The sequence below is a fragment of the Cyprinus carpio genome, chromosome A7 (assembly GCF_018340385.1).
Source record: "Cyprinus carpio isolate SPL01 chromosome A7, ASM1834038v1, whole genome shotgun sequence".
Taxonomy (NCBI): domain Eukaryota; kingdom Metazoa; phylum Chordata; class Actinopteri; order Cypriniformes; family Cyprinidae; genus Cyprinus; species Cyprinus carpio.
The window spans coordinates 8,558,370-8,571,202 of NC_056578.1; the positions used below are offsets into that span (position 1 = coordinate 8,558,370).

General features: G+C 34.4%; 1 protein-coding gene across 3 annotated transcripts in view; it reads right to left on the reverse strand.

Moving 5' to 3' along the window:
• Window positions 1-12,833, reverse strand: part of adamtsl3 (ADAMTS-like 3) — a 156,704-nt gene that overhangs the window by 2,605 nt on the left and 141,266 nt on the right. For 2 of the 3 annotated variants that reach the window (XM_042759486.1, XM_042759488.1), the window contains 5 exons: window positions 7,541-7,723; window positions 6,854-6,973; window positions 5,329-5,544; window positions 4,870-5,053; window positions 1,030-1,234 (listed from right to left, as the gene is read on the reverse strand). In XM_042759486.1, the coding sequence (XP_042615420.1) occupies window positions 1,030-1,234; window positions 4,870-5,053; window positions 5,329-5,544; window positions 6,854-6,973; window positions 7,541-7,723 (908 nt within the window). The remainder of the gene's footprint in view (window positions 1-1,029; window positions 1,235-4,869; window positions 5,054-5,328; window positions 5,545-6,853; window positions 6,974-7,540; window positions 7,724-12,833) is intronic. The other variant, XM_042759487.1, reaches the window with a different exon arrangement.

A 12,833-nucleotide genomic window follows, 5' to 3' on the forward strand; every position in this document is an offset into this window, starting at 1 on the left:
TATAAAACCGATTATGGGTATCTGGCAAACAACATGAAATGTTATATGATTGTGCAAGAACTGTGTATTTTTAGATTCTGTAACTGGTCAGTATTTTTTGTTAGTAATTTCATAACTTTAAATTACTTTTTAGATATTTTGCATGAATTCTGCCTTAATGTTTTTCCTCACTGAATATCACCTTTGACAAAAAAAAGTTTTTTTTTTTTAAATGACTAAAGTAAAATTCAATGACATAAAATTTTAAAAAGTACACATAATTTACAAATAACAAATAATTACAAATTGAAATAAAACTTTAATATTTTTATTCAGAAAGGATCAATTAAGTAATAAGTGACAAATATTTAAAGTGTTATAAAATATTTTTAATTCAAATAAATAATATTATATTCATAAAATACTGAAAAATTTGTTTTCCACAAAATATTAAGCAGCACCAGTTTTAAACACTGATTATATATATATATATATATATATATATATATATATATATATATATATATATATATTATTTTTAATTTTTTTGAGAAGCAAATAATCATTTTAGAGTGATTTCTAAAGGATCATGAGACACTACAGAAAATTCAGCTACCATTAAAATATAAATATTTTATCTATAAAATAGAACAGAAATATTAAACTGTATCAATATTTCACAATATTGCTGTTTTTACAATATTTTTTAAAAAAAATTAAATGCAGCCATGGTGAGCGGAAGAGACTTTAAACATTATAAAATCTTACAAACCCCATAGTTTTGCATGGTTGTGTAAAGGATTAGCAGAAAATCAACAGAATATAAAATAATTATGGATAATTGCTGACCTATACGGGTTTTCTTTGGTTCCCATCAATATCTAGAATATCAGCTATATTGGCTACCAGCCTAATCCAATGATCTCAAAAATAGATAGACAGATATCAAACGACTAATATATTGTTCTATCACTAGTTACATACACTGCTCTAGATAATTTTTTCACATTAAAGAGGTTAGAATGAATATAAAAAGTGTCAGTAAGGTACCTTCCCCCAGGGGCCGGTGAGCCACTCCACACACACGTGTGAGCTGCACTCTTCCCTGTCTTCAGGTCGAGGAGATCCTTCACAGGCTGTTCTGGACAAAACCCTCACGCTCCCTGATGCCTCCACCTGCTGACAGGAGACCCGCCTCTCTCTGAAGCCCCGCCCACAGGAACTGGAACATCTGGACCACACTGTTGACACCCAACTGACATATACAGGAAAAAACAGTTAGAAGAGCTTCAAAATGATTTAAGAAGCTCATGTGAGTACTTTTAAATGATGAAGTGAAATATTACATTTGCAGAAATTTTCAGTACGCATGAAATATGCAGATGACCTATTTTTTTTTTTTTAAATGTGCAGTATGTAACACAGCACACTGAGTGTATCCCACAATGCAATGCACTCAACTTGACCTTCCATTTCCAGGGTGATTGATGAGCCAGAAGACATAATTTCACATCCGTTTCTTAATCATACTGCCAAAAAATAGAGTTCACAACTGTATGATATTCAGTAAAATAAATATGCAACGTAATGTAGTTTGGGGTTGATAAGATTTTTTCATGTTTTTGAAAGAAGTCTCTTGCTTTCTTGCATTCATTTGATAAATAAACTGTAAAAAAAATTTTAAAATTTTTTATAAACTGTTTTCTATTTGAATATATTTTAAAATGTCATTTATTCCTGTGAAGCAAAGCTGTATTTTCAGCATCATTACACAACATCAGTCACATGATCCTTCAGAAATCATTCTAATATGCTGATTTGATGCTTAAGAAACTTTTTTTTTATGAATATCAATGTTGAAAACCATTGTTCTGCTTAATATCTTTGTGAAAACAGCGATGCTTTTTTTTCCTTGGGATTCTTTGCTGAATATGACATTTAAAAACAGCATTTAATATATATATTTTTTCTATATTTTTTACTTTTGACTAGTTTACTGCATCAAAAAGCATAATTTTCAGCCTGCGTCCATCTCAAAAATATGAAAATTTATTTAGCATTTTGTGATTCAATTTTATGTATAAATGCTTTAAATTTATGAAATACAGGCAAATAATTAGTTTAAAAAATAGATGTTACAAAATGCTGCTTTACTTCATGCTTATTAATTAAAAGAGTCAAGAAGTGCTTCAAAAATCAGTTGACAAAAATTATTACAATGCACTATTTTTGCCATTAAAATTCAATTTAGTGCTGCAAAAATGACACACTTAAGCTGTAAACAACATTTTTTTTTTAAATCACCATAAATGTCATTTGAATTATTACAAGACATGATTTGTCTTCACACCTGTAGCATCCTATCATAGATTTGACATTTATCTAGCTGCATATTACCCATTTTCTTAGCATTTTCTCACAGTTAAACACATGCTAACAAACCTCAAACCTCTAGCTAACACTGAATACATGCCGTTCCAAACCGACAAGAATATACATCTGCATACATTTCAACAGTGGATTTGTATGGCTGGATATGTTTGTTTTATTCAAGCACAGCTTGTACCCGAGTCACTGGGGAGCTGAGAGCCTCTGCGGGCATTTGGGGTTCTGTTAGAGCGAAAGAAGCAGTAACAAAGACACGCTTTGTGAGAGGATCTCCCGCTGATGGCTCTGAACTGACGCTAAGCGCTTTCACAGAGCCATATGATTTTGGCATGGACGTATAGAAGTCGTGTGCACTATCTATTCTGTGTTCTCCGAGAAACCCTGAAACCCTCAATCAATCAGCTCACGATATGAAACGTGGACTATGCTAATGATTCAAGCTAGAATATTTTTCTCTGGAAAAAAACTCCTGCTTACTTTCATATGAAAGAGAGAGAACAGTATGTGCTAATATACCATTCAGTCCACTTTTTTTCTTTTAAAGTCAATTTTCTTTTCTTTTCTTTTCTTTTTTTAATATGTCCTGGTCTTAATGTGCTTTTCACAAACATTTAATTAAAAAAAATAATACAAATAAACTATCATCTATGATCATATATTAACCTTTGAACACAATTCTACACATATGTGTATATATATATATATATATATATATATATATACACACACACACACACGGTTTAAAAAATCCTTCCTTTAATATGGTCGATTAGACCCTATTTATCTTCTTTTTTTTCCTTTTTTTTTTACAATGTGCTTTAAAATACGCTCCTGTTTAGAATTTAAGAAGGATATTTACCATTGGTCTATAGTATTATGATTGACTGGAATAATTGCTTACATCTATGAAATAAGCTTTTTACATTAAAGTCACACACTGGTACAATTAATAAAAGTAATTATGAAAATTGCCTTTAAAATTCCTGGAAATCAATCCCAGAGGTAAATATCTTTTTGCCAGAATTTTACCAGAAAAGTTAATTTCTGTCCCTGGTGATTTTCACAATACTTTCATATTCTAAATGTTCTGATTTCTCTGCATCGTGTTGAAATGATAAAAACCCACAGAGATTTCTCCGGCCAGACCAGAGCACTGACAAAAAGAAGCTCTTTTACACTAACAGCTGATATCTGCTCTTCTCCGGCCCCATTGGACTCATACAGTTTGATTCATGTGCTTGGTTGAGCGTCTGCACGGCCGCTGAAAAGACTGATGCTGGGAAGGGAATGATAGATGGGCTTTTTGATGGAGAGAGGCACTTTGGCTGAGAATCAGAGAACCGGGGTGCTGCTCGCAGTCAAATGCATCACGGCTCGCAGACTTGTGAAGGGTTCCGCTCTCTTTATATTAACGTCTATATAGAGATCCATCAGCAGACGCTCATTTATCAAAGATAGAGTGACTGACACTGCGTCTGACTTCTGAATCGCTAACGGTCAGAGAATTGGGGTAATCAGTAGGTTTAAACAGCTAACATATGAATCATTACCTGTGTTCTGTAATTCATTTCCGTAAATCATTCTACATCTTAAATGATTGCCTTTCTCAAGTATTATGTAAATACATATGCATATCTCTTCATTTATACAGTTCTATATAGAGTAAAATTGCACAAATCTGTACATAAATCAATCTACTGTTCCAGATTCATACACATTATTTATTGCTAAGTTTTACTAATTTTATTTTATTTTTATTCTGTTTTCATGTCAGATGTGTATGTATGCATGTATGTATGTATGTATGTATGTACCAGGAGCACCTTAAAAAAAAAATTTCCTCATGTGTTTGTGCACACCTGGCGAATAAAGCTAATTCTGATTCTGATTCTGATTCTGATTGATGGCACAGCATAGTAGTTTTTATGGATTTGTTCACATTGCACCCAATCCTGCCTGGTTTTTCCAATCTCATCTTCCAAGTTGTTTTCTAAGTAATGAAAATGGATCCATTTGTTCAGACAGTGGAGTATTTATCCAGTTTATCTACATGTATTTAGTTATTTTGTTCTCTAAATCAATGAATCAAACACATAAATAAATAAAACAAAAATATATATACAACTTCAAATAAGAACTCTTCAGCATGAAATGAACTTGAAACCATTCTTCTCTACCAACATGTTAACGTTGTAAAAAATGCTGCATATCATTAAAGGAATAGTCCACCCCCAAAATGAAAATTTGCTGAAAATGTATTTACTCTCAGGCCATCTAAGATGAGTTTGTAACAGATTTGGAGAAATGTAGCATTACGTTAGCATCATTTGCTCACCAATGGATCCTCTGCAGTGAATGGGTGCCGTCAGAATGAGAGTCCAAACAGCTGATCAAAACATCAGAATAATCCACTCACCGTAAGGGTGAGTACATTTTCGTAATTTTTGGGGTAGTTTTGAGCTATTTCTTTAAGTATTTTATTATTTGCTTAGGGAAGTGTACCTGGGAGGGCAGTCCAAGAGGTTGCACGGCCGTGGTTGACTGATCGGTTTGGGAAGATGATGGCAGACTGAATGAGGCATCTCTTGGCCCTCTGACGTCAGACATCGTACTTTCCTCATCTGAGTCCCTCTGTTGCCACAGGAAGCGCTGCATGTGCTCCACTCACCCAAATGCCACTCATACTCTACACCCCGAAAAAGACACAAAGAGAAATACACATACAGTTAGGGATGATATTAAAATACTTGGTGATACAAATTATTATATATATATTATATATAATATATATATATATATATATATATATATATATATATATATATATATAATAATATATATATTATATATATATACATTCATAGCTTGAAAAATTAAGAAAAAAATATACATTTCAATAGTTCTAAAACTAAAGAGAGCTTTAAGAATTTATTCACCCATATTGTTTTTATTCGCACGAACCTTGTGAAAGCACGTGAATCCAAGCCGTGAGACGCTGCTGGTTGTTGGTTTGTGTTTGGCACTCGTAGCGTCCGTCAAACTTCCCTCCGTGCGTGTTCATCTCCAGAACTCGTCCCCCCACCAGCATGTGGTAGCTCACGCCTGGACTCTGTTTCAGGGTCTGGTTCTGATATGACCACTTGATGGGTTTCCTGTGACTGGGGACCACCGGACAACCTGAAAGGGTTATAGGTGAATTTTAAGAGGTAATAGGGTTGAGATCTCCTGTCATTTGTAATTAGTCTTAAAAACATGACAGACATTTATTCACTTAAGTGTGAAAAACGTGTGAAAAACTAAATGCTAAAAGAGCATTTAGACTCAATCAAATAGTCTTACCAGAAATCTGAACTCAGAGAAACCAGAATAAGGGCTACAGCAGCTGAGCAGTTTGTCAAACACATACAGTAAACTCTATTACTCTTTTTATTTAGCACCCTGTTAGCAAGTTATGGTTATGTCATAGAAGAAAACATCTCCTCACTTTTTTTTTTTTTGATTGATTGATTTTTTTTTTAATTAGTTGATATAAATTGTATATATATATGAAGATATGTTTTCTTTTATGACATAACCATAACTTGCTAAAAAGGTGCTAAATGTATAGTTTACTGTATGTGTTTGACAAACTGCTCAGCTGCTGTAGCCCTTATTCTGGTTTCTCTGTGTCTGAGAGTTCAGATTTCCAAGTTAAAAACGTGCTAAAACTGAAACATTTTTAATGAGCAAAAACTATATAGACATATTAAAAATAATAACTAATAGAAATGACAAAGCACAACAAAGTAAAATTTAAACCACATTTAAAATTAAAACAGAAAACTAATAGTAAAAAACTAATATAATACTAATGATACTAAAATAAAAAAAGAACACAACTGGAAACAAATACAAAAATTCTCATTAAGAATAGGATTTTAATTTTTTTTTTTAAATAAATCAAAATATACATTTTATGCTATTAAAATTACATTTATTTTTCATCTTACATTTTTTTATATCCTATTACACTATCAAAAACACTGCATTATGAATAAATAATAATAACATTTACATTTACTTATTTTTTTATTTATGCTAAATGAATTATAAATGAGAAAAGTATTTGTGATAAACACTATCAATTTCTGTAGGCCTAAAAATATTTAGTATACCATTATTCTACAAGAAACAAGCCTTAATACAGAATATAAAAAATGGCAAATTATGTAGGTAAGACTAATAATATGGTGTTTAAATTTCAAAACAAGCTCATACACTCATAAAGGCTCTTTACTGGCATTGATGGTTCAGTGAAGAAACTTTTACATCCATGGAACCTTTCCATTTCACAAAAGATTCTTTATATTGGAAAAAGGTTATTTAGATTATAAAATGTTCTAAGAAGAAAAAAAATGGTTCTTTGGGGAACCCAAAATTATTTTGCTCTATGGCATTGCTGACATTGCTGCCCCTTTTGGAGTGTACTTAAACAACATGAAAGTACCTATACGTAAGATATCTCCAGGTTTGACTATGACGCTGGTGCCGATCTCAGAGGCCATCAGAACCCTCTTCCTGTTCATCTCCTTTGAAGCCTGGTGCTCAGATTCACCCACAGCTCCTCCTGGCATCAGGACAACATTGTGTCATCAAACATCTCACCATCAAATGCAATCATCCAAAGCATTCCTACAGGTAGATTATTCCTTTGATGGTTGAACGACTTCAAGTAGCGGAATAATTACTCTTAGTTAGAGCTTTTACCTAATCAGTAGAGAGATTACAGTTGCTTTTGACCATGATGGAGACAGAAATGACCTCAATTAATGAAATACGGAGGGAAATTGTGTCATCTTAGGCCAAACAAGGCCTTGAATGGCTTCTTTTTGTGGCCCATAAGATCTCAAGAGACAAACAGCCTGTATAAAGAAGGGAATATTTCTTCATTTCGCTGCAAAAATGGATTTTACCACCCCTGCAGGCTGTAGGTCGCACGTTATTTCTCAATAAAATGCGCCAAACGATGCCAATATCAATAAGCGACTCGCAAATCTCCTGCTGACTTTGTCGGAAACCAAGCCAACCCACAGATTGTGGTTCACTTAGCACTGAAATGCTGTCGTGCAAGGATTTCCCTGTCACCCGGAGAAGTGTGGACTGACATACTGCTGCTATGGGAATCACTACTCACCCACCACACGCAGCAGGCCGGAGGCCACCGACTTTCCAATGCTGTTGGCAGCCACGCAGGAGTAGGTGCCATAGTCTTGCAGTGTGAGGTTTCTCAGGAGCAGAGATCCGTCTGGGAGAGGACTAGCGCTGGCGCCCAGCGGACCCTCCTTACGGTGCCAGCTCACTGTAGGTCGTGGGACACCTGTTCAGAGAAAAACATCAGGTCACTCTCAATCAATCAATTCACACTAGAGTCTGGAGCTGACGCTAATCACCACTTTCTACTGTATGAGTAAGGTACAGTTTAGGTGTCCCTTTGCTTTTAAAGGTGTTTAAGGAGGGACAAATTGTATGTTGTCAGAAATGTTAGATACTTTACATAAAGTATTATTTAAGATAAAATTAGAATTGCAGAAAAAGATGGTATTTTCAAGCACATCAAATCTCGCCCTTAAAATGGTGATTTTGGCCTGTGCCACCTCTTCACTTTCTAGTCTTTATAAAATAGAATAACAAATAAAATAGTTCACCATCATAATTTTGAATAAATTATGAATTGTGACATTTTGAGAGAAAAAAAATAAATTATATTACATTCAAATATGTTTCAATATTACATTCAAATGTATTCATACCCTTTAATTTTTTTTTTTACGTTGTGTTTTGTTGCTGCCTTATGTTAAACTGCTTTAAATTACCTTTTTTTCCACAACAATCTACACTCCATACACCATAATTGTAAAGCAAGAAAAACAGGTTTTGAACATCTTTGCAAATTTATTAAAAATAAAATACTATAATGATTCCATTGCATAAGAATTCATACCCTTATCTGGGACAGTTGAAATTTAGCTAAGGAGCATTCATATTCCTTATACTGTAGATGTTACTACACTTTGAGTGAAGTTAACCTGTGGCAAATTCAATTGAATGAGTAAGATTTGGGACAGCACACGTCTTGATAAAAGGTCTAACAGCTGATAATGCATAACAGAGCAAAAACCAAGCACTGAGGTCAAAAGAACTGCCTGTAGAGCTCAGAAAGAGGTTTGCGTCAAGCCACACATCTGTGGAAGAGTTCAGAAAAAAAATCTGCTTCATTGAAGGGTCACAGAAGCATGTAGTCTCTGTTACCCTTAATGGAAGAAGTTTGAAACAACCAGGACTCTTCCTAGAGCTGTCTAAACTGAGCAACTGATGGAGAAGGGCTTTGGTTTGAGTGGTGACCAAGAACCTGATAGTCACTCTAGTTGACCTCCGTGATCATATGTGGAGATAGGAGAAATCTACAGAAGGACAAACATCACTGCAACACTCCACCGATCTGGGCTTTATGTAGGTGTGGCCAAACTCAATCCTCTCTTCATTTAAGACATGAAAACACACTTGGAATTTACAAAAAAAAGCACCTAAAAAACCCTCAGACTCTGAGAAACAAGATTCTCTGGTCTGATGAACCTCACTTCTAAGCATTATGTTTGAAGGAAACCAGCTCTGCTCATCACCTGCACAGTACCATCCCAAAAGTAAAGTGTGCTGGTAGCAGCCTCATGCTGTGGGGCTCTTTTTCAGTGGCAGGGACTGAGGGACTAAGAGTAGAAGGAACGCTCAGTGTGGCGAAATATAGAGATAACCTTGATGAAAACCGAGTCTAGAGCATTCAGAAGCTCAGACTGGGAAGAAGGTTCATCTTCCAAAAGGACAGTGACCCTAAGCACACAGCAAGAGTGGCTTATAGACAACTCCGTGAATGTCCTTGAGTGACCCAGCCACAGCCTGAGCTGGAACCCAATCAAATATTTCTGGAGAAACCTAAAAATGTGCACCTGCCCCCATCCAACCTGACAGAGCTTAAGAGGTGAAGAAGAAAGAATGGCAGATAATTGCCAAATGCTGATGAGCAAAGCTTGTCGCATTGAACAAAAAAGACTTGAGACTGTAAAGGTGCTTCAGCAAAATATTTAGTCAAGGGTATGAATACTTATGTGATGTACTTATTTCAGTTTTTTATTTTTAATAAATTTACGAAGTTGTGACAATTCTGTTTTTGCTTTGTCAGTATGGTGTATAGAGTGTAGATTGATGTGGAAGAAAAAGTAATTTAAAGAAGTTTATCATTAGGCAGCAACATAATAAAATGGGGAAAAAAATAAAGGGGTATGAATACTTTTGCAAGAGATTGTATGTCAACATCAAAGCCCATGCCGAATAAATCAAACCACATAAAATGTTGATTCAAACAGCAGATCAACAAGAGGCCTGCAGATTGCCACAAATTACTTGTACAAATGGACACAATGAATGCAAATTGCCTCCCTCCAACTAGTTCCCATGGGACGCCCCCGCTGAAAATAATGTGCAGCACATGGATTGGAGTCTGAGTTTTATGATCCCTCGTTCTGCCGAATGGAGACATTACTTCTGACATACGGCCGTTAGTCTGGGAGCCAATGAGTAGACACACTCTTAGAAATGGAAAATCTCATCGGAGGCCTTGAGGTGTGTGTGTGTGTGTGTGTGTGTGTGTGTGTGTGTGTGTGTGTGTGTGTGTGTGTGTGTGTGTCAAGCATACACATGAGCACTGACACACTCTGGCACCAGTAAACAGTCAGGCATGCCTGCAAAGATGGCAGGAAGTGATGTTGTTAAGATGTAGGTAGGATTAATAGTGGCCGCCGCAGTGACCTCTGCTTTCTTGGAAAGGTAATTTCCATTGGGAGGAGAAACATACACAGGAACAATAACTGCATGGTGATGAAGAAAAAAAATGGAACATTAAAAGAAGATATATTACATACAAAATGTTTATCCCTAAGTGCTGACCGCCTACTGACTGCACACTCGTACAAACACACGCTCCGTTCCAATACACATTAGAAGGGATCTGACCCGGATTCTTTTCAAAACTACTTTCTTCTTTGGCTTTTGACCAACCATAGAAAAAGTCTGAAAGGTAGTTCTTTAATGCCAATCTGCTGTTTTTATTGTTATTTTCACTTTTCATATTCTTAGTGATTTTATCAACATTATAATTAGTAGCATTATTTTTCTTATTATTTAATATTATTGCATTTTTTATTGACTGATGTAAAGCACATTGGTCAACTTGTGTTCATCAATGGTGCTCTATAATTAAAATCAACACTGACAACACTTGGCAATGCTGGCAAAGCATTTTAACTATATAATCTATATTTAAATTCATTAATGTAAAATAAACAGAGCAATTAAAGTTTCTAAAATATTTAGTTTGACCTTCTGTGTTTCACAAAAAAATAATAAAAAATATTACAAATATTTTTCTCACTTTCTACAAAGTAAAATAAAATAAAATAAAACATATTTGATTGTTTGATGTTTATTGCTAGACATTAACAGAATTAGATAGAATAGATATTTTTATGTTCTATTTTGTTTCTGCTGTTCCAATACCTGCCAATGCTGACTTTTAAATACAAAAAAATAATATATAACTATATTTTCTCACATTTTGTCTTTTCAATCAAAAAAAAAAAAAAAATGTAAAAAAAAAAAAATAATAATAAAAAAATAATTAATTATTTAATTAATTAACATGTATCACTAGACGATAATTTAAAAAAAAATAATTATATTATTTTATGTTTCATTTCATTTCTTCTGTTCCAAAACTGGGCTATGCTGTTACAAACTATATAACTATACAAATATATAAACAATACAAAAATGTATAATTATAAAATGAAAATATAACTGTTCAAATGATATATAGTTTCAACTTCTGATCTGATCACAATCAATATTTTCTCGCCATTTGTCGAAAAAATAAATAAATATATAAATAATTATTTATTTAATGTTTATTGCTTGATAATTACAGAATCTAGAAAAAGAAAAAAAATACACAATTTTGTGTGCCATTTTTTCCTTCTGTTCCAATTCCTGGCTATGAAGTTAGCATTTTAACTATGTAGTTAGACTGTTAATAAATAAATAAATAAATGTATATCTATTTTAATACTGGAAAACATTAATAAAATAGTTTAGATTTATTAAAAAGAGCTACTAGTATGGTGCACAGGGTTGCTGCCTATGTAGAGTTTTCCAAAATCATCACTTTTAAGGTTAAATGGAAGCTGTCTATGTAGGCAGCTCACTAGATTTTATAATGGAGTTATTTTTAATGATCTGCTTGATCAGCAGACTAAATTATGCTCTGTAATAACATGACCTGGCTCAGACGCTCGCTGTATCCGGGTGTATATGTCCTCTAACAACACATCTCTCTACAGCATCAGCTTAACCACTCAATTACAGTATCTTCTTACATCATTACCCATAATGCACTGCTCTGTGGCTGCCTATGCCGTCAAAGTCAACCGGACGTCTTCTTCAAATCCTGTTTATTCATCTCAGGGAATCATATGGTGATGAAAGCATGAGAGAACAGCTGGCACTTGTGGCTTTCTGGCCTTTTGTGAGGCCAATGTTAACAGCAGGTGTCCTTTGCATCAACCAAATCACTAGATAAACAAGTCTACATAAACTGTGACGATGAGGACAGACAGAATAACCTCAGAAACCTTTGTTTATATAAACATATATTTTAGTACAATAGAGTGACAAGAGCCCTGTTTTGCTACAGTAGATTGGCGTTTGTGAATGACGGAGTGCGGCACAAATCCCATCGAAGGGCCCAGCATCCTGTTTACTTTACACACCATTTCTGTCCAATTAGCCGAATCTTTCACCAAAACCACATGGACAAGAGCTGTTAAGCATGGGATATGCACACATCGAACATGTTCACTTTTCACAGAGGAAAGTATCTCAATAATTTGAAGAATCTACATTGAGGCCGCACTCGTAATGATGGAAAGAGGTTTTCTCATACAAATACACATTAGTGCGATTATAGCCATGGAATGTCTTTTTTTCAAAAAACTGTATGATAAATCATTTGATTGTTAGCATTTCTTTGCCAAATCTTACAAATTAGCTGTCATTTTACAAGTTTACTAATATATAATGAGAAAATTTAGCTGGGTTTCCTTTCTATCCATAGTTGCGAATTTAACTTATGCGCAAAATTGGAATATCGCATGGAGGGGAGGGGGGCATAAGTGGTTATGAACAAATGAATGAAACACATTTGTCTGTGTTTCACTTCGTCTCGAATCGCGCTCGCGGTAAGTGCTTGAGAAACAGTGTCTCTTCCGCGGCTCGGGACACTTTCAACACGTTTTTTTTAGTCTCGGGCAAGACTGTACTGTGACATTCACATAACATGATTTTACTGATTTTTATGAAGAAAGGGTGATAACGCACCGCAT